General features: G+C 43.7%; 1 protein-coding gene across 3 annotated transcripts in view; it reads right to left on the bottom strand.

Annotated features, from left to right (window-relative positions):
• GSS (glutathione synthetase) overlaps nucleotides 1-25496 on the bottom strand; it is a 27643-nt gene extending 2147 nt beyond the window's left edge. For 2 of the 3 annotated variants that reach the window (XM_040447254.1, XM_040447255.1), the window contains exons 1-11: nucleotides 25405-25496; nucleotides 22567-22701; nucleotides 16831-16976; nucleotides 13636-13711; nucleotides 13205-13344; nucleotides 12408-12524; nucleotides 7792-7872; nucleotides 7612-7689; nucleotides 4994-5060; nucleotides 1589-1783; nucleotides 1103-1184 (exon numbers count right to left, since the gene is read on the bottom strand). In XM_040447254.1, coding sequence (XP_040303188.1) covers nucleotides 1103-1184; nucleotides 1589-1783; nucleotides 4994-5060; nucleotides 7612-7689; nucleotides 7792-7872; nucleotides 12408-12524; nucleotides 13205-13344; nucleotides 13636-13711; nucleotides 16831-16976; nucleotides 22567-22695 — 1111 coding nt within the window. In that variant the 5' untranslated portion in view covers nucleotides 22696-22701; nucleotides 25405-25496. Of the gene's footprint in view, nucleotides 1-1102; nucleotides 1185-1588; nucleotides 1784-4993; nucleotides 5061-7611; nucleotides 7690-7791; nucleotides 7873-12407; nucleotides 12525-13204; nucleotides 13345-13635; nucleotides 13712-16830; nucleotides 16977-22566; nucleotides 22702-25404 lie in introns of those variants that run through there. The other variant, XM_040447256.1, reaches the window with a different exon arrangement.

The following is a 25496-nucleotide window of genomic DNA, read 5'->3' as shown; positions in this document are numbered from 1 at the left end:
CCCCCCCCCCCCCCCCCCCCCCCCGCCAGGGAGATTTCTAAGGCTCCATCTATATTCTATGACTTGTTAACTCCCAAATCTTCAACTTAAGCTCCCTGTTCTTGACATTGCAGGGATACCCCATGGGCTCCCAAAACAAACTCAGCATGTCCAAAGAGAACTCATTGCTTCTGTCTTGAACCTGCTCTTCCTGGATCTTCCTGCTCCCAATAGGTGAAAGGCATCCTGACTCATATTTAACTCCTCCCTCTCCATTACCTGTCAATAACTCAGACGTGTCTCTTCAGTCTGTACTCTTACAATGTCATAGCCCTAGCCCAGGCCTCTACATTGCTCTTCTGGACAATTATACCAGCCTCCTCTATGATGTCTGTTGCCAGTGTCTCCCCTCATCCAGGACATACTTTACCATGGCTGAAACATGGATCCTGGATCAGATGTGTATCCCTTTCCTCCTTAAATCTCTCTAATGGATTCCCACTACCCTTAGGATAAAATCCAACTTCCTACATATTTTTAATGGTCTCTATAATCATGTCCCAAACCATCTTTTCCAGCCCAAATCCCTGCCTCCTCCCATTTCTCATGCTGTACTCCAGTCTTACCAGTATTCATTAATCTCCAAATGTACCACACGTCCATGGACCAGTGCCTCTCCTTGAGGCTACTCCTTCTGTATGGAATACTCTCCCTCCTTTTCCACCTAGTAAACTCCTACCTATCCCTTAAGACCAAGATCAAAACTCATTTCTTCTGGGTCTGTGGACAGACATGATCCCTGCCCTCAAGGAGTTCAAACCAGGCAGCAAGATATCCAACCTCCTGATATGCCCTATCCCACTTCCCCACAATCTGGTCACAGGCACCTCAGACTAAACTTGTACGAACCCTCCAGTTACGGTTAATCAGGTCCCTCTGTGCTCAATATCACTTGATCACAGGGTCTTCTGGGACATTGTCCAAAGTGAAGGCCTGTGTCAGTTCATCCTATGTCCCCTAGAGCCTGGGACTGTGCCCATAGCAAGTGTGAGTCAGCATTGGTAACAGCCTTCTTGCTCACTTCCCTTCCACTGAGCAGCCCTACCAAGGGGGAACCACCTACCTCCACCCTCTCTCTGGGGCTTTAGCACGAACTGGCTAGGGGCAGCAAGGGCCTCAGTAATGGCCTGGTCCCCTTCTTCACCCTGGCAGGAGGCAAGAAAGCAGTTACCAGCAGTCTTAAACCAGGGGCAGGAGCTGCGGTCCTGCTGGTTGTGCAGAGCAGCATCAGAGGAATAACAGGAGTGAGGCTAGATGCTACTATCTGGATGTCACCCCCAACAAACCCCTTAAGGCAGCAAGTACAATGAAAACAAGCTTTCTCTGGCAACAGTTCAGGGCTCCACAGTAGGAGGCATGGAAAACACATATAGATATTCCCCAATTCTTGCTGTCCTTCTCAGCTCCTTCCTCTTTCCACCTCTTATTTGGATCTCTACCTTTGTTGAGGGAGCTTACAATGGACTCCAGCCCACTACCAGCTCCAGCCTCCCCAATACATTGAATTCTGGGTTCCTGCTGTGGTGGAAGAAAGAGGCAGCCCACACACCATGTCCAGTGAGTAGAGGCCAGCAAATGTGGCACGGAGGCGGGCCACAGTCTCAGGCTGGCCAGGGAGCAACATCTCCAGCACACCCATTCTGCTCAGCTCCTGCTGCACCTTCTTTGTCCCGGCCAGCTGGGTGGCAATATCTGGGCACTTGATAGCACATGACCTCTCCAGCAGCAGGCGTGCTTCCCAGTTCTGCAGAGGGAAGAAAACAAAAGTAATTCTACTTCATTTCACTTTGGCTGACTTTTACTGAGCATCCATCAGATGCCAGGTATCATGCTTTCTTTCTTCACATTCATCATCTCCCAGGGTCATTGCATCTCTTTGTAAGGCAGATGTGGATTCTTCCAATATGTAGGATTCTTGCCCTCAGGGAGCTCACAGTTTAGCACAATGGTACATGACTATAATTTAAAAGGGAAATAACAAGATAAGGGCATAGAAAAGTAGATGAAGAGGTTTGAAAGAGGTGAGACACTTGTGTATGAGCTCAGCTTCCTACTGTACTTCAAATAAAATCCAAACTCCTTACCAAAGCTCACAAGACCCTGCAGGATCTGCCTCCTGTCCCCCTTTCAACCATGTCAATTTCATGACCTCCCTGCATCCCACTCTCACAGTCCAGCCATACAGGCCAGTCAGTCCTCAAACATACAGATGTCACTCCACCTCAGGGCCTTAGCATTTGCTGCTTTCCCCTCTGCCTGAAAGTCTTTTCCTTTTGGCTTTTCCAGTGGATGATTAGATCCTTCTCATTCTTAGGTCTCAGCTCAAACCACCCTATTTAATGTGGGTTTTTCATAATTCTCTTATCTTTTCACTCTATTATTTTTTTAATTACTATTATTTTTTTTAGTATTTATTTATTTCTTGGGAGAGAGAGAGACAGAGTGCAAGCAGGGGAGGGGCAGAGAGAGAGGGAGACACAGAATCCAAAGCAGGCTCCAGTCTCTGAGCTGTCAGCACAGAGCCTGACAAGGGGCTTGAACCCACGAGTGCGGGATCATGACTTGGGCTGAAGTCGGACGCCTAACTGACTGAGCCACCCAGATGCCCCTTCACTCTATTATTTTATTCAAAGAGTTTCCCTCAACTAGAAAAAAAAATTTTTTTTCTGTTTTTTCTTACTTTCTGATGACCATCTCCCTGACCAAAATGTGAGCTCCAGCACTTGTCTTGTTTCTTTTGTATCCCCACTGTCTGACACAGTGCTCGGTAATTATTTGTTACTGTTGTTTAGTGAAGTGAAATTTGAGTAGTCAAGTAGGGTCTGACAGGTCAATAGGGAAGACACTCAGATTAGCAGAATAATTAGCAAAAGCCTGCAAGTGGGTAATCATAGGATGAATGGTCTGATGTGCTAAGAGTTTAGTGTGTGAGAGGCAGGTAAACAGCAGAGGTCCCCATTCTCAGACACTGGGGGATAACCTGTCCTTGAACTCCAGACCACATCAAACTGACCACAGCAGGATAAAGGGTAAGGCCTAAGGAGCAACATCCACAACCACCCATGCTGTCCTCCCTTTGATACACAGTCCACCTGCAGCATATTTGCCTGGTCTTTACCAAGAATCTCAACCACCTTTGATGTTCCAGGCAGTTACTGGTGCCCAGAACATCAGAGATAAACCCAGAGAAGTACTCCATTTTGTTAAAAGCAGGGAAGCAAAATTCAGAGATGAGCAGGGGCATTCCCAACATCAACTAACAAGTCGCTAAGCTTTGCAGATTTATCTTCAAATTCTAAACCTTGTGTGAGTTTCTCAATTCCCTAAATATGTCCTCCTCCTTATGCACAGACTTATTTCCCTGTTAGCTCAATCTCTTTTTAAAGGTTTTGTTTTGTTTTTTTTTTTTTGGCCCCTTCCTGGAGCCTGGATCCCCCAAATCCCCTGTCCTGGAGCCTGGATCCATTTTCCCCATGGACAGTTTTATCTTTTTCTAGTCAGCAAGTTTCCACCACTCCTAACCACTTTCTAGAGGAAAGGACCTTCTACAGAGCTTCCACCTCTATGGAACTGTTGGGTTCCTTATTCAGCTGGGTCTTAGGGAAAATCCTATATTCAAAAATTAAAGATCTGGAAGGAGCTCCCTCATGTTTTGAGTATAGTTTCCTCAGCTTACAGAAATTGAGCCCATAAAGGGTCAGAAACCTGTCCATGGTCACACACAGGCAGAGCCAAAGGCTCATGACCCCAGGCATACTGATCATGGTATTTTCTAACTTATTTCTCTCAAGTGAAAGCAGGGCTTCTTAGCTTCTCCATACTATGGATTAGGGGCAGGCGGAGAACAATATGTTGGATATGCTAGTGGACCAAGAATCAGAAAGCCTGGGAACTCCCTGTGAGATCTTAGACCAAGCCCCTGAATCTCTCCAAATCTTAGTCTCTCCGTCTGTATAATGGCGATAATTATATACCTCACACAGTGGTTGTAAGGATAAAATGAAATAATGGATGTGGAAGGTAATTTTGAAACTACATGGTAGGATAGCAAGATAAGGTGGTATCATCATTACTGTCATTAACATGAATGGACAGAAAAACTTTCTAACACAGATAAAAGAGAAGTAAGAGTTGGCAGGAAGGAGCTGGTCAGTGGTATGGTGGAACTGGTTTGCATTAGCTACCCAGAGCTGATTGTACCCATCTCTGGGTTCAGAAATGTTAAGTAGGTCGGGGGCACCTGGCTGGCTCAGTCCATAGAACCTAAGACTATTGATCTCAGGGTTGTAGGTTTGAGCCTCATGTTGGGTATAGAGATTACTTAAAAATAAAAACTTTAAGGAAAAAACAAATGTTCTTGCTGAAGCAGTGAAAAAAAGAAAAGTTGGGTAACTTGAAATCGGCCATGATGGGAGTATACCATAGAAATCAGCAAATGCTACAAACTGGGGCTTTCCCCCTTAAAAAGATGACTGTTTAACATTTGCCAGGGAGCTCCTGGGTGGGTCAGTCAGTTGAGCATCCAACATTGGCTCAGGTCATGATCTCACAGTTCCTGGGTTCAAGTCTCACGTAGGCCCTGTGCTAACAGCTCAGAGGCTGGAGCCTGCTTTGGATTCTGAGTCTCCCTCTCTTTCTGCCCCTCCGCCGCTCACTGTCTCTCTCAAAAATAAACAAACGTTAAAAAAACATTTGCCAGTATATCCCTAGAAACAATGTGAATGGCTGAAGCAACATAGATACCTGAGGATTCAGAGTCTAGAAGACAGTGTGTAGAGAGTGACAGATAGTAAAAAGCTTGTGGGAGAATAAGAGGTTCCAGCAGTAAGTTCCCTGAGGAAGAACTGAGGGCAGGGCCTAGGGAAAAACCCAGGTTATTGTGATGCCTGAGCTGGGTCTCCAAGGAATGATTTTGGGTCCTAGGAGGCAGAGAATAGTCTAACAGAATACCAACCTGTACACTGTACTGACTCGGCATGTAGCCATCCCGGAAATAAACCACAGCAACTTCCTGGCCATCCCTAGAACACAGAATGGAGAATGCTGCTATGTTAAATTATAACTAATAGAGTGATTCAGTAGATTTCACAGTGCATCCAAATGAGTTTGTCCTCTTTGAAAGCCAGACCACACAGGCTGCCTAGTCAGGGGTTCACTGGAAGCAATGAAAGTAGATATACCCATACTACTACTTCTTCCACTAAAAACATGAAGGTATGCAGTGAAGAATGCTTTAGAATATTCTAGATCTAGAGTCATTGTAGGAAGCCCACAGGGAAGCAAGAAAGCAACCAGAATCAAATCAGATAAATAAATTAAAAAAAACATTTTTTCTTAATGTTTATTTTCGAGAGAGGCAGAGAGACAGAGCAGAAGTGGGGGAAGGGCAGACAGAGAGGGAGACACAGAATCCAAAGCAGGCTCCAGGCTCTGAGCTGTCAGCACAGAGCCCGATGTGGGGCTTGAACCCATAAGCTGAGCCACCTGGACACCCCAAGATAAATTTTTTTTTTTTAATTTTTTTTTTCAACGTTTATTTATTTTTGGGACAGAGAGAGACAGAGCATGAATGGGGGAGGGGCAGAGAGAGAGGGAGACACAGAATCGGAAACAGGCTCCAGGCTCTGAGCCATCAGCCCAGAGCCCGACGCGGGGCTCGAACTCACGGACCGCGAGATCGTGACCTGGCTGAAGTCGGACGCTTAACCAACTGTGCCACCCAGGCGCCCCTAAATTTTTTTTTTAAGTGGGCTAAAAATTACTGAGCCTCAAAATCATATTGCCATGCCTACCAAAACACCTTGCATTATACTACTTAAGGGCAGCCTGGGTGGCTCAGTTAAGCGTCCAACTTCAGCTCAGGTCATGATCTCATGGTTCATGAGGTCGAGCCTCTTGTCAGGCTCTGTGCTGACAGCTCAGAGCCTGGAGCCTGCTTCAGATTCTGTGTCTCCCTCTCTCTCTGCCTCTCCCCCACTCGTGCTCTGTCTCTCTCTCTCTCTCTCTCTCAAAAATAAACATTAAAAAAAAAAAGTAGCTGAAACCAGGCTGAGATTTTTTGAAATGGTAGGCATAAGGGTGCAGAGATGCAAAATTATGAGTCTAGTTAAGACACAGACTTTTTATTTTTAATTTATTTTTTTTAATATGAAATTTATTGTCAAATTGGTTTCCATACAACACCCAGTGCTCATCCCAACAGGTGTCCGAGACTGTCTTTTTAAAGACCTTCCCCTTTCTTTGGCTTATTTGATACTGTCTGGAAAGTAAATTAATGACTTTGTTATGATAAAAGCACATTTTAAGAAAAGTGGTACTATGAAATTTCATGGAGGTTCTTTTTTTTTTTTTTTTTTAATGTTTATTCATTTAACATCTTTGAGAGAGAGAGAGAGACGGAATGTGAGTGGGTAAGGGGCACAGAGAGAGGGAGACACAGAATCCAAAGCAGACTCCAGGCTCTGAGCTGTCAGCACAGAGCCTGATGCGGGGCTCGAATCCACGAACTGTGAGATCATGACCTGAGCTGAAGTTGGATGCTTAAGTGACTGAGCCACCTAGGGGCCTTTCAATGGAGGTCCTTAATCTTAAGAATCACAGATTAGGGGCATGTGGGTGGCTCAATCAGTTAAGCATCTGACTCTTGATTTCGGCTCATGTCATGATCTCAGTTTGTGAACTTGAGCCCTGCATCAGTCTCTGTGCTGACAGCACAGAGCCTGCTTGGGCTTCTCTGTCTCCCTCTCCCTCTGCCCCTCCCCTGCTCACACTCTCTCTCAAAAATAAATAAAACATTTAAAAAAAAAAAAAAAGAAGAAGAATCACAAATTAAAAAAAACAAAAACAAAAAAACTATAAAATTCCAGGTCTAAATATGTGTGTTGCAAACATGCTACCCAACTAAGTGGTACTAAAGTCACTTGGTGGAAGCCCCCTGCAGGGGGAGCACAAGGCCTGGCGTGGAACACAAATCCAGGCCCCATAATGTCTTGCCTAAGCTCAGAGAGCAGCTCCCAGATCAATCACAGAATGAGCAAGCTATTCCTCTTCCTCCCTGACTGCTCAGCCCAACTGTCCAGGCCTGATAGCTACCAAGAGGGGCAAGAAAGCTTTTAGGAGTCCAGGGACATATGAAAACCAGGGTTATTTTAAGAAGGCCCTTATCAAGAATGTTGGTAGCTCTGGGGTGCCTGGGTGGCTTAATCAGCTAAGGATCCGACTCTTGGTTTCAGCTCAGGTCATGATGCCAGGGGTCATGGGATTGAGCTCTGTGTTGGGCTCTGTGCTGAGTGTGGAATCTGCTTAGGATTCTCTCTCTCCTTCTGTCCCTTTCCCCCATTTGCACTTTCTCTCTAAAAAAAAGAAAGAAAAAGGTCAATAGCTCTGATACAACCTTTTAGAAGCAAAATATGACCAAGCCTTCTCCAGACTTTCCTGAGATGATGGGGTATTTTGCCCCTAAAATTCAGAGAAAAGGAAGCAAGCCATCACATCTCCTAGAAGAAAGGATTACTGGGGGAAATGGGTAGCAGAATAAGTTTCCTAAAGTAGTAATGCTCCCTGAACACTTACATAAACAGCCTTCGGTCTTGGTCTAGAGACCCCTTTTCAGAGACATCTTCAAACCTTCGACGGATTACGTGGATATTCCTGGGAAAGATGGGCAAAGGTTAGAGGTAATGGATGCTCTGTTCTGAGTAGTTCTTCACAAGCCTAGGGCCATTATCTGGAGGTCTCCCCTCCTTTACTTACCGGGCTAGTAGCTCATTCTCTATAGCACGCTGGTCAAATATGTTCCTTTCCTTCTCTTGAGCAATCAGTAGCACCAGAGCACTGGGGAGAGAGTGAGCACAGTTGGCTGAAGTGACTACAAAGCTTGTCCTCCCTCCATCCAACAACCTTCAGGAGAACACACCTTCCCTGAAAGAGCAGATATTCTCTCAAATCAGAAGGGTCTCAGGCGATACCTGAGGCTCTAACACATTATTTCCTGAAATTAGGAAACTTGAAAAAATGGAGATGTCTCTGTTCCTTCTCAAGTAGGTAGATGAAATATTGTAATGATGTTAATTTTCTATGCAAATTAAAACTTAGATTTAAAATCTCAAAAACCCAAGACGACCTTTTCTTAAAACTTAATGATTTTAAAATCTTTCTAGAAGAATAAACAGATGAAAGTACTGAAGAATATTTTATAGAATATGTGTGGGGTTGGAGGCTAATGACCCTATTACTAGACTGTAAAGCATATAATAAAGGAGTGTGTGGTTCTTGCATGATACATTATAATAGTCAATGGAAATCCTACAGAACCCTATAGAGCCATCCATAAATAAGGAATTATCTCTTGGGGCCTCCCAGCATTACTGTGATCTACACAGGGACACATTTGGTCCCACAGTATTAATGGTATCATTGAGGCTTACCTGACCTCTTTCTTTCTGCTATCAACATAATTCTTAAAGAAGGAGGAGCTCAAGGACAAAGGAAAAAGTTAATGCCAGGAAAAAGTTAACTGTCTGTTTGGCTACCTGAGGGACAAGGCTTTAGATTCAGACGTGAATTCTAAACTTACTAGCTATGTGACTTTTGGCAAGTTATTCCACCTCTCTGAGCCCTCAGTTTGGAGTACCAAACTCCATTTTTGCTGTAGCCGTATTGCTCTTCGCCCATAGCTTCTTGCTAAGACTCTTGGGTGGCCAGATTTGGGCTTAGGAATCTAAGTGTGGATTCCTTCCTCCTGTAACTGGCCTCTGGTCTGTTTGTCTCTGCTTTTCTCTGCCTCAGCTGAACCTCTTGGACTACATTCTGCCTGACTCCTTTCCACTTAGCTGAAATACAGGTCCTAGTATGCCTCCTCTCCTGGCTTGCCTGAAATCTCTTGAGGGTCAGACATGACATTAAGCTGAGTCTTAGCTTTGAGTTGGGTTTCTGAGAGACAAGCTAGAAATGGTGCTTTCGTAAGCCATCTTGCCCTGAGACACCCAAGGGCCAATGGCCTTGCTTTTCATATTGCAGCCTGATTTGCTCTCCTCATGGGTGGGAAGGTGGCACCTGGCCCAGGCTGGCCTACCTCCAAAAAGAGGCGGAAGAGGGAGGCTGGAAGCTGTAGGTTAAAGTGGAACCGCATTCCCTGGTTAAGTCAGCCTGCCCTCTGCCAAATAATCACAGCCAGACTCAGAAAACATATTCTACCTCCTCCTGCCTTCAGTTCTGAACAGTATTTTGGGAACAGGACTAGGAAAGTGTCAGCTAAGGAAGGTGAAGTGGCATTAATGTGCTGGCTGGGAGTGAGGACTCCGGATAATAGCTCCCAACATTTTATACCAAGAATCCTTCTTTCTTATCCCTACTCATTCTAATGGGACCATTCCTCTTGGAGGCAGAACAGTATGGTAGAAAGAATGCAGGCTTTAAAGGCAGATAGACGTGAATTCTAAACTTACTAGCTGTGTGACTTTTGGCAAGTTATTCCTCCTCTCTGACCCCTCAGTCTTCCCTTCAGTAAAATGAAACTAGTACTCCTTAAATGGTAGCTGCTATTATTACTATTATTATTATTACCACTACTACTACTATTGGAAGTACCACATAATGATCCTGAGGGGTGTTGTTGTTGTTGTTGTTGTTTTTAGTCTTTCAAGTTTTTAAATTCCAGTTAGTTAACATTAGTTTCAGGTGTAGAATCTAGTGATTCATCACTTACACACAACACCCAATGCTCATCACGTTAAGTTCTCTGCTTAATGTCCTTCCCCCATTCAGCCCATCCTCCCACTCTCCCACCCCCACTTCTCCTCCAGTAATCCTCAGTTTGTTCTCTGTAGTTAAGAGTCTGGTTTGCCTCTCTTCCCACCCCACCCCACCCCCACCATGTTCATCTGTTTTATTTCTTAAATATGAGTGAAATCATATGGTATTTGTATTTCTCTGACTTATTTCCTTAGCATAATACTCTCTAGCTCCATCCACATTGTTGCAAATGGCAAGATTTCATTCCTTTTGATGACTGAGTAATATTACATTATATATATATATTTATATATATATATATATATATATATACACACACACCACACACACACACACACACACACACATATACATACATACACACACACCACATCTTTATCCATTCATCAGTCAATGAACATTAGGGCTCTTTCAATAATTTGGCTATTATTGATAATGCTGCTATAAGCATCAGGGGCATTTATCCCTTCAAATCATTATTTTTATATCCTTTGGGTAAATACCTAGTAGTGCAACTTTTTGAGGAACCTCCATACTGTTTTCCAGAGTGGCTGCACCAGTTTGCATTCCTACCAACAATGTAAGAGGGTTCCCTTTTCTTCACATCCTCGCCAACATCTGTTGTTTCCTGTGTTGTAAATTTTAGCCATTCTGACAGGTGTGAGGTGATATATCATTGTAGTTTTGATTTATATTTCCCTGATGATGAGTGATATTAAGCATCTCTTCATGTGTCTGTTAGCCATCTGGATGTCTTCTCATTTTTAAACTGGATTATTTATTTTTTGGGTGTTGAGTTTTATTAAGTTCTTTATATATTTTGGATACTAACCCTTTATCAGATATGTCATTTGCAAATATCTTCTCCCATACCAAAGGTTGCCTTTTAGTTTTGCTGATTTTTTCCTTCACTGTGCAGAAGATTTTTATTTTGATGAGGTCCCAATAGTTTATTTTTGCTTTTGTTTCCCTTGCCTCTGGAGACATAGCTAGTAAGACTTGCTATGGCCATTGTCAATGAGGTTACTGCCTATGTTATCCTCTATATTTTGATGGTTTCCTGTCCCACATTTAGGTCTTTCATCCATTTTGAATTTATTTTTGTGTGTGGTGTAAGAAAGTGGTCCAGTTTCATTCTTTTGCATGTTGCTGTCTAGTTTTCCCAATGCCATTTGTTAAAGAGACTGTCTTTTTTCCATTCCTCACCAGATTTTTTAAAGCATTTTTCAAAGCCATGAGATTTCATTTAATTCTCACTACCACCCTTTTAGGTTTTATTATTATCATCCCCCTTTTACAAACTGCTGCTCAGAGAAAAGAACCGTCTTAGTGAAGGTCATATGCTAGGTCAGCAGAAATGCCTATTTGACTTTCAAAATGAGAAGCCAGTCCCAGCTCAGGCACCCCATAGTTCCTACCCACCAGTGCCTAGTTCTAGGCACATGAGTCTTCCCATGTTATTCACAGCCTGGTTGGAGAAACCCTCTGCAGCATTTTTTTCATCAGTAGTTCCCCAGCTGACCCTTTCCTGGCTTCAGTCTCTTAAAAAACACTTAACCAAGAGTTAACTATTTATCTTATGCCTTCTAAATATTCAGAGTCCGAAGTTTCTTGAGTCTTAGTGAAGCTTAGCAAGCCCAGAGAGGCTCTCTTAGAGGCAATAAAGTGATTAAGGTTGCAGATTCTAGAGGGAGTGGACAATGGGCTCTACCACCAACCATTTGACCTTAAGCCATTCACTTCTCTGAACCAGTTTCCTCATCTGTAAAATGGGGGGAGTTGGGTGGTATTTACCTTGAAATATTTCATATGAGGATCTAATAAGATCCTACGTGTAGAGCGCTTAGCACAAAGTGTGGCACCAGTCAGTGCTCATTAACGGTTAACTATTAAAGCTATGTAAACATTGCAGTAACTATTGGTACAGTGCCACCCCCTATATATACAGAAGTCACTTACCTGGCATCTTTACACATCTGGAACATGGTTGAAAATAGGAAGGAAGCAAAAAATGCCTCTAGGCAGTTACAACAGACACCACAAAATCACTAAGTCAAAGCTTATGCATTTACTTATCAAAGAGGCCCTCACACTCATTAGATGGTACATGACAACCCAGACCACTTGCTTTCCCAAACCATAGCAAATCAGAAAGGAGGTACAGGGATGGGAATGGAGGATTCCAAATTAAAGCACACTGACAGCAGTAGGAAGTAAGAACTGATAGTAGGGAGACAGGGACACTGGGAAGAAAAGGAATAAGAACTTAAAGCCTAACAGTTGGGGCCATTAGTGCAGGCAGACAGCCTCACATGCCTCTCTAAGTCTAGATAGCACCTCTGTATTACATCAAGATACAATCACTAACAGTAATGCAATCATTAACAGATAATTGTGACCTCTAGCCAACAACAAGATTAAATTATAGTCTGTGTCTCTTATTTAAGAAGGAAGCCCAGAAACCCCTTAAAGTCTGGTACTTGAAAGTGTAAGCTTCTATTTCCAGGAAAAAAAATCCCTCATTTCCTAAAGATGTCAGGCGAAGAAGTTGCTTTGCACTGCACCCACGAATGCTGAATCTAAAGCAGGATTCTACCATTCTTTCTCCCCCTTACTTGGCTGAGCCGTAGAGCTCCCAGGCCTTGGTGATCCCCTGGGCCAGTCCCTTGCTGGGATTATTGGAGAGGATCTTGGCAGCTTCTTTGGTCTTACTCAGGACATTGAGAACATGTCTGTTGGAAGAGATGTCTTATTCAGTAATTGGATGGATCTAGAAGACCCCTCTCTGCCTGTGACTCACAGATCCTTACAGGAACATCACTTGGAGAATTAGCTGAACACTAAAAAGCATCTTATCATCATGCTTCTCAGGCCTGAATATACGGGGCCACCCAAACCCTGGCTCCGTGTATATGCCCAGAGCCCCAAGACCCTGTGTTTCTACTCTATACCAGCCTCCCTATGATCTGGAACGCCTTTCCCTGAGCACCAGTGCTTGCTATCTGGAATCCTGCTGCCAACCATCTGTAATCACAGCAACCTGGAGCGTCACTGCTGGCTGGAAATGGTTGCTACTAGGGTCAAGCCTTCCAATGGGAAGCTACTGATCCCTCTCTGCCATGGATTCTGACCTCTCTTCAGGCCTTCCAAGCTCTTTCTCACTCAGGTACTGTTTCTTCAAGCTGGAATACTACTTTATACAATGAGGGAGCAAGACTAGATGAACAGTGAGGTCCCTTCTCTCCTTGACATACTAAGACCTAATTACAAGTGGAAACTGCTAGAGGAGAAACACATGACCCAGGGCCTGGGAAGAAATACTTGGAATTGGAGATCCCTGTTCCTGCCTGTGACTGTAGGCCTATTAGGCTTTCACCCCACCAGTGTGCCCAGTGTTGCCCAGGGGACCCACCGGTGCACAGCTGGGGTACGGGAGGCCAGGCCCCCAAAGCTGGCAGAGATGGTGTTGATTTCAATCTGTTTCAGGACTGGGGAGCCATCTGCATTGCGCTGGAACATGTAGTCTGAGCGGTTCAGGCCCAGGAACACAGTCTGTGGGGAAAACTGAAGGCTGAGTACATTTGCCCAGGGCTGATTGAGGGCCTAGCCACAGAACAGACAGGTAACATGAATTCTACATAGAGATCAGAGTTCCAGGCTAATGCTCCAAAACCTAGTGTAATCATTCTTTTGGTCATCCCAGGATTGGTCACTGATGTACAAACCTAGTGGAGACCAACAAGAGGCAGATTTCCATGAGCTCAGGGCCTGGGCCAATTTCTTCTGGTAAAAAAAAAAAGGGAGGGACAGGTCCTAGATTGGGGTGGAGTGGGGACTGGTTACCTGAGCAATGCCTTCTTTCAGGACTTGCTTGTAGATGTTAAAGAGGCGAGCAGTGAAGTTGTCCCTTTTGATGGTGCTGGAGGAGGAAATAGAGCATTTTCTAGGCTAAATGGGATCTTTTTTTTTTTTTTAATTTTTTTTTTCAACGTTTATTTATTTTTGGGACAGAGAGAGACAGAGCATGAACGGGGGAGGGGCAGAGAGAGAGGGAGACACAGAATCGGAAACAGGCTCCAGGCTCTGAGCCATCAGCCCAGAGCCCGACGCGGGGCTCGAACTCACGGACCGCGAGATCGTGACCTGGCAGAAGTCGGACGCTTAACCGACTGCGCCACCCAGGCGCCCCGCTAAATGGGATCTTAAAGATCAAATAGTTCTACCCTCATCCATTGCCTCCTGAATCTTTCAGTCTGCTGACCCAAACTTGAACAGCCACATCAACCTGATAGACAATAGTGGTTTAGAACTCAGGTCTAGAGCCAGATATCCTGGGTTCAAATCCCGGCTCTACCACTCACCACTAGGCAACCTTAGAGAATTATTTCACTGTGTGTCTCAGTTTGCTCATCTGTAAAAGATAAAAATGAAAGATGAAGAGGAAAATAATTTTACTTCTATCATAGTGTTGTGGTGAAGGGTAAATGAGATATGTACAGAACTGAGCATAGCGTCTGGTCCTGAGAGAAACTAAGAAATGTCATGTGATAAAACCATTCCATCTTTGAATATCTCTGATGGTTGGTAAACCTTCTGGTTGACATAACATTAACTCTCCATAGCTTCTCCTACACTCTGGGACTTCCAAGGACAAGTCTTTTCCACCTCTTATACAGCAACTCTCAGAGATTAAAAGACAGCAGTTATGCTCTGTGCACCAAAGCATTCTTCTGACTCAAGCTAAATATCCTTTTTGTTTTTCTTCAGCCAGTCCTCATATGATATGATTTCCTCAGGGCAACCTTCACTATCTGGATCAGATCCTCCTGCCATGTGCTCTCAGAACACTGTGGACCTCTCCTTTATAGTACAGATTAGTTTTAAGTTTCTGTTTTATTTCTGTGATAATTAATGTCACCTCTCCTATTTGCCTATAAACCACATGAGGGTAGAGACTTTATCTGTGGTAGCTCATCATCATGGCCCAGTGTGCTGCTGTGACATGTTATATGAAGTAGGAGTCCATCCAGTGTGGAAGAGGCACCCACAGGTAACTAACACCACACTTGTTGTCTGTCAAGATTCAGGGCAGTCTCTACATCTCTGCTCAAGCCTAACTCACTTTCCTCACTTGTTACAGGGACCCCACTGAGCCCATGTAGCTCAGGCCTGCCCTGCAGTTCCTCTGTTCCCCAGCCAGCTCTTTCATGAGGCCTTTCCCAGCCCTTGGTGAGGAGAGTCCCCAGCTGGGCTTCAGCCTCCAAGAAAGTTGAGACACATTTTTGCTTTACTGAAGAGGTGTGCCCCTTCAACCTAGGTCCCAGGCTGTTATTCTAGCACATGTGATACTAGGGCTCTATTCCCGTACAAGCTAGGGTTTGTGTGTATTTCAGAGGACAGAGAAACAGGGAAGGCAAGGTTGCAGACATGGACTGCAGGAAAGGTCTCCACATAATTGCATCTTTAGGGCAAAGGTCATAAATCAGGTTGCTCATATATTCTGCAATCCAGAATCAGAGGTACAAAAGCCAGGCCCACCCCGAAAAAGACCTGGGGGGAAGGTGGTGGTAGGGTTTGTACATTCATAACTCATTGCATTTTTAGTTTCAAGTCGATGGTTTCCAAATTTCTTACCATTATGATCCCTTCCCATATTCACCTTCACACCAATGTGCACATTTTTAAAAGATTGTATCTCTGGGGTGGCTGGCTGGCTCAGTCAGTGGAGCATGCAACTCTTGGTCTCGGGGTTTTGAGTTCAAGCCCCATGTTGGGTGTAGAGATTACTTAAAGATAAAATCTTAAAAAATTTTTTTGTCTCTAACAAAATAATTGTTTTCTTTTGAAAAATTAATCAGACATGCAAGTATGTATATCTAGTCTGTTTATGTATACACACACACACACACACACACACATTTATTTATTTAATTCTAAAATAAAGAATTTGGGGCGCCTGCGTGGCTCAGTCGGTTGAGCGTCCGACTTCAGCTCAGGTCATGATCTCGTGGTCTGTGAGTCTGAGCCCCGCTTCGGGCTCTGTGCTGGCAGCTCAGAGCCTGGAGCCTGCTTCGGAATCTGTGTCTCCCTCTCTCTCTGCCCCTCCCTCACTCATGCTCTATCTCTCTCTGTCAAAAATAAACATTAAAATTTTTTTTAAAAAATAAAGAATTCTAAAGTAAAGAGAGGGGCCTGGGTGGCTCAGTCAGTTGAGTGTCCAACTTTGGCTCATGTCATGAGTTCGAGCTCTGTCATGAGTTCATGTCATGGCTCATGTCATGAGTTCGAGCTGACAGCTTAGAGCCTGGAACCTGCTTCGAGTTCTGTGTGTGTCTCTCTGTGCTCCTCCCCCACTCAGACTCTGTCTCTCTCTCTCTCTCTCTCTCTCTCTCTCTCTCTCTTTCTCTCTCTCTCTCAAAAAAGAATAAACATTAGAAAAAAAATTGAAAGTAAAGAAATTTCCCTTGTCCCAGGGCCTGAAGATAAAAAAAGGATTAAGGGAGAAGAGACAGAGGGGTGGATGGGGTGAACCATTTCAGGAGTGGTGTATCCTCATGCCCTGGGTGGGGCCCAGTCTACCCCCCCATCTCACCCAGAGATAAGAGGGCTGAGGAAAAGAAGTTAGAAATCTGACTTTAACCCCAGTAATCTCCTTTGCCCTTTGTTTTCCCTAAAACAATGCTGACATTCCCTAATTCCAAATAGAAATCTCAGTCATCAAAGCAAGGGGCCATGGATCAGAGAATCACAGAATGTGATTGGAAGAGATCTTAGATTTACGCCAACATCCCTACATTACAGATGAAATTGAGGCACAGAGAAAGAAAGGAATTTGCTTGCAGCCATATGAATGAGGATTAGAGCCAGGATTAAAAGCCAGCCCTCTTGACTTCTGTTCTACTACTTTTGTTTCTTCTGGGGGGTACCTGTCCCCAACCCCACCAAGTCAGCTGCCAGAGCAACATCTCATGGCTCCTCAGTCTTCCAGTCCCTTGGGTTCCAGCAACTCCCGGCCCCTATTGCCCCATCACCCAGTACCTGGAGAGAGTCTGCTCCAGAAAGGCTGCATTCTGGCTGACAGCATCCACCAGCATGTTAAAGTCCATCTGCACAGCATAGGCCTGCTCCAGCAGGGCACTGGGGACCAGTGAAGGGAAGAGCGTGAATGGGGCATAGCTTACCACCTGATCAAGGAGAAAGAGCGGGCAGGGGTAGAACACCTGTGAATGGGCTGTTTTCTTGTAAACATAACCCCATGAAAAGTGTAACCTACATTTATTGACACACAAACTGCCGAATAGTGGTTACCTCTGTGAAGGGAGGGAGAAAACAGGATGATGAAGGGGTATAAAGGGAACTTTCAGACTCTGTAATATTTTATCTCTTTACATTAAAAAAAAAAAAAGAAGCAAAACAGCCAAAACAAATAAACAAAACCACAAAAAATTGAGCACTTACTGTGTACAAGGCACTGTTTTAAATACCTTACATGGATGCGTCATTTAACTCTGTGAGGCAGATACTATTATTATCTGTTCTTTTTTTTAATGTTTTATTTATTTTTGAGAGACAGAGCACGAGCAGGGGAAGGGCAGAGAGAAAGGGAGACAGAATCAGAAGCGGGCTCCAGCTGAGCTATCAGCACAGAACCTGATGGCAGGGCTTGAACCCACAAAGAGTGAGATCATGACCTGAGCCGTAGTTGGACACAACCAAGTGAGCCACCCAGGCGCCCCTATTATTATCTATTCTTAATAAATAGATAAAGGGAATTGAGTCTCAGATTAAGTAACATGTCCAAAATTATATAAAGCTGTTACATGGCACTGGGATTTGAACCAAGGTGGTTAGTAAACAACACACACACACACACAGCTCCTAGCCAGGGTCCTAAACCCAGGACCCTCGTGCCAGGAGCTCCCACCCCAGCCCCCTTGCCTTCTGGTTGGGGCAGAGGGAGAGTCCTGCTGGTAGGGCTGTATCAGAAGTGATCTCTGACCCCCAGAGTAGAAGTTAGGAGTGGTTTCTCCCCAGTGTTGGAGACAGTGACTCAGGTTGCCAGACCTGGAGTTAGGCTGCATTCTGAGTTCTTTGGACTTTGGCAGAACCAGGAAACCCAAATACCCATCTGGAACACTATTTCTAGAAGGGGATAATGCATTTGGAGATTCACAACAACAAATGAACTAGAATTTGGGTAGGAGATGATAAAATGACCTTGTGACTTATATTATGATGTATTCCTGAGTTTAACCTCTGAGTTAATATCAATTTGCCATTATCATAGTATGAGTTTATGACATTAGAACTTGGCATTTATATATTTAAAAATATTTTTTGAACAGATAATACAAACAAATGATACAAAATTCAAGAGACAGAAGGATACATAGTGAAAAGTATGTCTCATTCCCTGATGACCCAATTCTCCTCCCCAGAAGCAAATTGTATACTAGTGTCTCACATGTCCTTTAGACTATATGTATATATACATTTTTCTTTTTTTACACACACAGAAGCACATGGTACATATATTGTTCTGTCCTTTGCTTTATAAATATTTCAGAGACATTTCCATATATGTTCAAATAGATCTCATTCTTTTTAATGCCTGTAGAGTATTCCATTCTTTGGATATAAAATTATTAATTCAAGTTTTCTTTTTTTTTTTTTAAGTTTATTTGTTTATTTTGAGAGAGAGAGAGAGAGAGAGAAAGAGTACAAGTGGGTGAAGGCCAGAGAGAGGGAATCCCAAGTAGGCTCCACACTAACAGCACAGAGCCCAATGTGGGACTTGAGCTCATGAACCATTAAATTGTGACCTGAACCAAAACCAAGAGTTGGACACTTAACTGATTGAGCCACCCAGGCACCCCTGAATCTAGCTTTCTGTTATGAACATATAGGTGGTTTGCTCCCCCCACCCCATTACAATCAATGCTTCAATCAATATCCTAGAGTATATATTCTAGGTATTTTGTGTGTGAAAAAGTCCATAAGTTATAAATTTATAAAAATGGAAATGTCAGATAATTAGAGTAAATCCACTTAAAATTTTCATAGATAGTTCCCAAATTACCTTCCTCAAAATCTCAGAAGACAAAAGTGAGGAAGGATATTTGTGAGAATAAGGTTTTTTCAGCTTGAAGCTTTTCTGTGTTAGGCTGGGAATTACTGCAGATTATATAGGGGGTGACCTAATACCCTGAGTGCATGTGTGATGACAATAAGGGCATTCCTTGGCTTTAAAACTTAGAACTCTGCTTCTTCCAACAAGTCTCATTTGGCCTGAAAAACTCCCGAAGGCTTTTCCTAGTAAGACTTCCCTCTGCCTCTGTCCCCATGACTCATTATGCCCACTTGAATTTGGGATCCATAGTATACAGCTGTTCTCCACTGTGTATAGGCCAAAGGCTGAAACACAGTCTTTTAACTTTTTATGGAGACACAGGCACAGAGTAAGAGTCTTCTACTCTGAGAAAAACGGTAGCATGTGCATGACAATAAAAGATCTCCTTCATAGTCAAAGAAACAAAGAGTGATGGGAAGAAGAGCTCCTATTTCACCTGAGGGGCCAGATTTTTTTTATTTCATGAAAAAAACCCCAAACAAACATTGGGCCTCACATTTTAAAGACACTGGTGAAAAAACTGTTAACAATGCTTGTCTCTGGGGAAGGAAACAGTGGCTAGAGGGAGGAGACTTATTCTACACTGAATTCCCTTTAAATTTTGTAGCCTGTTCATGTTTGTTGTTTTTGTTTTTGTTTTTTTTAATTAACTCCCTAAATCTGCAGGAACCAGCTATCAATTCTGCACTTGGTTTGTCACCCCTACCTACAGGATAAAGTTCATGTTCCTCTTCCTTCCAGTATCCAAAGCCTCTTGATTATCTGACTTCGACCTGTCTTCTGTCCCATATTCAGCTGCATTCTCTTGAACATTTTGTGCCTTTTCCTATTTTAGACCCTCTGTTATGCTGTTCTTTTCTATTTATTTTTTAAGATCTAGTTCAAATACAACTGATGAGTTGCTCCTTCATCTAGGTGTCCCATACAGTTTCCTGAGAGAGGCAGTAAAGAATGGAAGTTCAGAGCATGAAGTCAGGTGGCAAACTCTTTGGGTTTGAATTCTGGCTTTGCCAATTACACAACCATTTGAATGACCTCAGGCAAGTTACTTTACCTTTCTGGGCCTTGGTTTCCTCATCTCTGTTGTGAAATTTAAACAAGTTAGTGATTTCAAGCTGTTAGAATAGTGCCTGGCACATAGTCAATAATAAACAGTAGCTAATATTGTGCAGCAGGCTATCTATGTTTCCTCATAGAACTGACATTTAATTTTGTCTTGTGGCACATTCTCCAACTAGACCATGTGCTTTAGTGGCCAGAGTCTCTGGTTGACTCACCTGTGTCCTCAGTGCCTAGAATGGCCTGGCATAAAACAGGCACCTGACAAAGATTTGGACTGAAATCTCTTTCTCTTTCTCACATCCATACACATACACATATTTCCTGTCTTTTTTCTTTTTGATGTTTATTTATTTATTTATTGAGACAGAGAGAGAGCAAGCATGAGTGGTGGAAGGGCAGAGAGAGATAGAGACAGAGAGAATTCCAAGCAGGCTCTACACTGTCAGTGCAGAGCCTGACATGGACCTTCAATCCACAAACCCAACAGTGAGATCATAAGCTGAGCCAAAATCAAGAGTCGGACACCTAACTGAGCCACCCAGGTGCCCCATTTCCTGTCTTTTTTCTCTGAATTGGGAATCTCACTGAGGACTATGCCTTTTCTAGGCTCCATTAACTTCCAGAAAGACCAAGTGTTGGACCTTCACACAATACCTATTGATTAACAGAACAAAAAAGTCTTGGAGGGGAAAATGCTTAATCCTGGGTTCAGACAAACAGTTCACATAATGTAAAGTTCACAAAGCAAGCAATTATATTCCCAAAGCCAGAGGCAGACCTTCCACAATGTCAGCCTACCTTAGGTAACAGCCATTCTCATTCACTCAGGCCTCAGCAAATATTTATTAGTCTGGACTCTCCACCAGGCCCTTAACTTAGTAAAACAAAAAAGATGGTGGCAGCTCTTTAGTTACTCATATGGATTGTCACAAGGTATACTAGTAAGTAAAAAGAAAAAAGCAAGGCACAAAAGAGTTTGTCTAGGATGCTTCTTTGTGTAAACAGTGGGAAAAAGGAATATATACTTTTTTTCTTATGAGTAAACTATAGTAAACTATATGAAAGAATAAACAAAAACACTAAAACACAGCTTGTCTTCAGGTCAGGAGAACCGGATGGCTAGGGAATATAGAAGAGAGGGTTAAACTCTAAACTCTTTGTCCTTTGAATTTTGAACTATGACAATGTCTTACCAGTCACAAAATAAAAACTTTTTTTTTTTTTTTTTTTAGGATGAGACTTTTAAAAAATGTGGTTTGGACTTAGCATTTCTACTTTTAAAAGCATCAACCCTACAGAAGTACCCAAACAGGCGTGTATGTAGTTGTTCCCTATAATGCTATTTATAATCATAAAACATTAGAAATCAGGGGTACCTGGGTGGCTCGGTCAGTTAAGTGTCCAAGTCTTGATTTCGACTGAGGTCATGATCTGACCGTTCATGGGTTGAAGCCCCTCATCAGGTTCTGCGCTGACAATGCAGAGCCTGCCTGGGATTCTCTCTCTCCCCCTCTCTCTGCCCCACCCCTGCTCAAGCTCTCTCTCTCTCTCAAATAAATAAACTTAAAAAAAAAGGGGGCATTAAAAAAACACGTTAAAAATCACCTAAATAGAGGAAAGTTAAAATGTGATTCATCTATATATGGAACACTGTATCAGAATGAAGCTAATCCTAATGGAGGGAGTTGTAAAGAGTTCAACCGCAGATTGTTAAATGAAAAACAAAAACACAATCACAAAATAATCTGCATGATCTGTGTGATCCAATTTGTGTTTTAGAAAACCATATATTTTGGAGCACCTGTCTGGCTCAGTTGGAAGAGCATGTGACTCTTGATCTGAGGGTCATGGGTTTGAGCCCCACATTAGATGTGGAGGTTACTTTAAAAAAAAAACTTAAAAGGGGCACCTGGGTGGCTCAGTCGGTAAGTGTCCAACTTCAGCTCAGGTCATGATCTCACAGTTCATGAGTTCGAGTCCCCCGTCGGGCTCTGTGCTGACGGCTTGGAGCCTGGGGCCTGCTTCAGATTCTGGGTCGCCCTCTCTTTCTGCTCCTCCCCCACTCACACTCTCTCAAAAATAAAAACATTTAAAAAAAAACTTAAAAGAAGATCATATATTTCTTTATATACACATATATGTATATAAATGCACAGAGAAGGATGTACACAGACCAGTTGTACAGATATACTCCCCCTCTGCAGTGTGATTAGGTAGTCTTAAAAAATAATAGCTCACTGGACAAAGTGTTTCACATGAATTATCTTCTCATTCTCTTACCAACTTGAAGAGGCAGGTCCCATTATTATCCCTTTTTTATTCTATGAAGAAACTGCAGCTGAGAGAGGTTATGTAACTTACCTAAGTCATACTAGAAACCCCAGACTTAAATTTTATGATTACTCTCAGCAGGCTTTTTACATATATCTAGAGATCAATTTTAGTTATTGACAAAGATAAAATAAAGCAAAAAAGATGTCTCAACCTAAAGGAGCTGCTTTTAGCCTGGCAGGGACCAGAAAGTGAGCATTAGGATCCAGAGCAGTGTCGTCAGTGCTTGTGAGGAGGGGTCAGGGGCTTACATCGGAGGAACTGGGCTCCTGCAAGGTCCTCAGCAGCACTCCCTCAGCCAGGGCCCGGTCCACAGCCTGCCGTGCCAGCTCCTCCAGCTGCTGCTCATCTTGCAAGAGGCTCCCCCAGCCGGTGGCCATCCCAACCTGCAACAGGAGAGGGGAATGATTGGTGATGGGTTGCCTGGGGCCCACCCAGAAACCAATGAAACTGGCAGTGTGGTACAGGGGAGTGAACACTGGATGGCAGCTCTCAACTTCCATGAGTGCAAAATGGAAAGCCTGACAAAGCATTTCCACTGCCACTCTCTTGGTTCCTAATACAATGATGGCATTATTCTTACAGTAAGGAAGTGGAATCTCAGACTGGTAAAACCTGGATTTGAACCCAGGTCTCAGGACTCCCAGCCCAGGCCTTTTACATTGGAGAAAGAGGCACTAATGTCATATGTGATTGGGGCAAGTTCCTTCCCCTCACAGAGTTGCAGATTCTCTACCTGTGAAACAAGGAGTATGAGGTAGACCAGTGGTTTCCAAATCTGGCTAAATATTCTGGGGAACCTGGTAAAGAATACAGATTCCTGGGCTCCACTCAGAGATTCTCATGCAAGAGGTCTGATGAGTGGAGGGAAGGGCTAAAGCTCTGTATTTTTAACAAATTTAAAATCACTGCAAGAGAGTATTAATTCCCCTTCTAGCTCCAACAACCCAGGTCAGCAATCTCAAATTATGTGGGGGGTGGGGGTAGGAGGATCCCTTTGTAGAATACTATGAAATGCAGATAAGGTGAACTCCTCCCTCACACTAAGCAGAAGCAAGCTCATTAGCAGGACATGATTACATTCCCTATATGGACATCTATCATCACAGCAGCAAGACAAAATATTTTTGAGAAATCACATTAGCAGAATAGAAATAACTGAAACCCAAGTGCCCAATGTAATAGGATGAGGAGTCCAACTGGCTGCCCAGAGACACACAGATATGAACCAATTAACACCTTGATACTAATTTTGCAGCAGGCCTCAGGGATTTAAGAAGATCTGAATAAAAATCTGGAAACACCAGTTATTAATTTTGGTTTGCCCTACTGTCATTTGATTTTAGGAAAAGAACATGGCTACCCAGCTCAGTTGTCCCCAGAAAGGGAGCTAGAGAACAAGTAACAAACTAGAGAACAACATTCAGTTCCAACTCCTTCCCCTTATAACAAAATTGGTGCGAAACCAATTATGAAAGTCTGTTGGCCTCAGCACAACGTTTTCAAAGAATGACCATGTAATTTCAAGAGGATCCTAACAACATTTCTGTCCAATGAGACACAGATAAGGGCTCTACGACTATAGTCATAGTAGGGCCCTGGGGTCAGTCAGATATGGGTTTGAGCCCATAATATTACTTCCTTCATAAATAAGGTCCCCATGTGAATTAAATGAGAAAAATCTGTGTGTAGTTCCTCAGCAGGGTTTGTAGCTCTATACATGGGAGCTTCTTTTTGGCTATACCCACTTTACAGGTGGAAGACTTGTCAGGAGGTCAGGCTGGTGGCAGAGCCAGGACAAGAACCTATGACTGACATTAGAGCAATGGAACCCTCCATTAGCCCCCATCTCTTAACATCTCTGGGATTCCAGCATCTCTGCCTGCAGTTGGGCTTTTGTCTACTTGGTAAACACTGAATGGCATCTACTGCCACGCCCTTGACTAGGTACTGAGGATACAAAGAGATAAAACATAAAGATAATCACTATGTAAAGTGCTGATTGGGCCCTTTGTTTTTCTCATTCTATAGTCTCAACCCTGTGGCTTTGTTTGTTTTGCTGAGGACATTCAAATCTATACTTTCACAGTGGTGCTTTCCTGACTTCCAAACTGTAATAACCAACTGCTTACTGGGAGTCTCCACAGAACCAGAATAGAATTTGTCGTCTCCCCACAAATCTGCTCCTCCTCTGATGAACCCCACTCAGGCACTCAAGCCTTGTACACACTTCTCTCCAACACCCCAGTCTCCCCAAATCCTGTAGTTTTTATTAAATATAGATTGCTTTGAATTCCTCTATTTGTCTCCACCTCCACTGTCAGATGCCTGTTCCAGCTACCATCATCTCCCTGGGCGCTAAACAGACTCAAGAGTGAGGTTATCCCCAGTAACCAAGATACACAAGCCTCTCTCCAGCTCCCAGGCTTGGCACGTGCTGTAGTCTCTTTTTGGAACACTCCCCACCACTCCTGACCAGCGTTCACGTGTGTGTTTCAGAAGCTGTCCCTGTTCTCCGCCCAGGGCTTCTACAGCCCATTAGTTGCCCCTGTACCATAGGAATTGTGTATCTTGGTCACTTCTCTACCTCCAGCACCTACTACTGTATTCAATGAATGTTAAATGAATGGATGATGAATGAAAGACTGGGGCCAGATCTTAAAATGCCCACAAGAAAACCCAGTCGGACTTTATCCTGAGGGCGAGGCCAGTGTCTGCATGAGGCTCGGGGTATAAACACCCGTCTCCTGCCCAGGCTTGCCCAACTTCATGGGCCCGTTCACTCCCATTCTAGACAAAGTTTGGTTCTAATCGCTCCCAGTTTCTTTCTTTTTTTAGTTGCGGCTCTGGCTCACCGGCACGGTGTCCCCGACACCGGCCCGATCTGGAATCAGGAGATCTGGGAGATCTGGGATCCACAATCACCAGCCCAACCCCCTCAATGGTCACCAGTTTCCCCTTCCCTGCAAAGGGCATGAGCTGCAACATCTCCTAGCCTTCAGGATTCCAATAGCTGGCCAGAACCCTCCCTCACATCCTCCCGAAGAAGCTTGGCCCTTGCCGGCCGCCGTTGCCTTTCCCCAACCTACTGGTTCGTCGTCCTGCCGCGCACGGTACTCAGGCCCCTCGCGCTGTAACCCAAGGTCTAGGGGGCGGGGCCTCGATGCGACCCAACGCGTTT

The sequence above is a fragment of the Herpailurus yagouaroundi genome, unplaced genomic scaffold (assembly GCF_014898765.1).
Source record: "Herpailurus yagouaroundi ecotype Mexico unplaced genomic scaffold, PumYag 196, whole genome shotgun sequence".
NCBI lineage: Eukaryota > Metazoa > Chordata > Mammalia > Carnivora > Felidae > Herpailurus > Herpailurus yagouaroundi.
The sequence above is the reverse complement of the archived record's forward strand: the minus strand, read 5'-3'. Positions and strand labels throughout refer to the sequence as shown.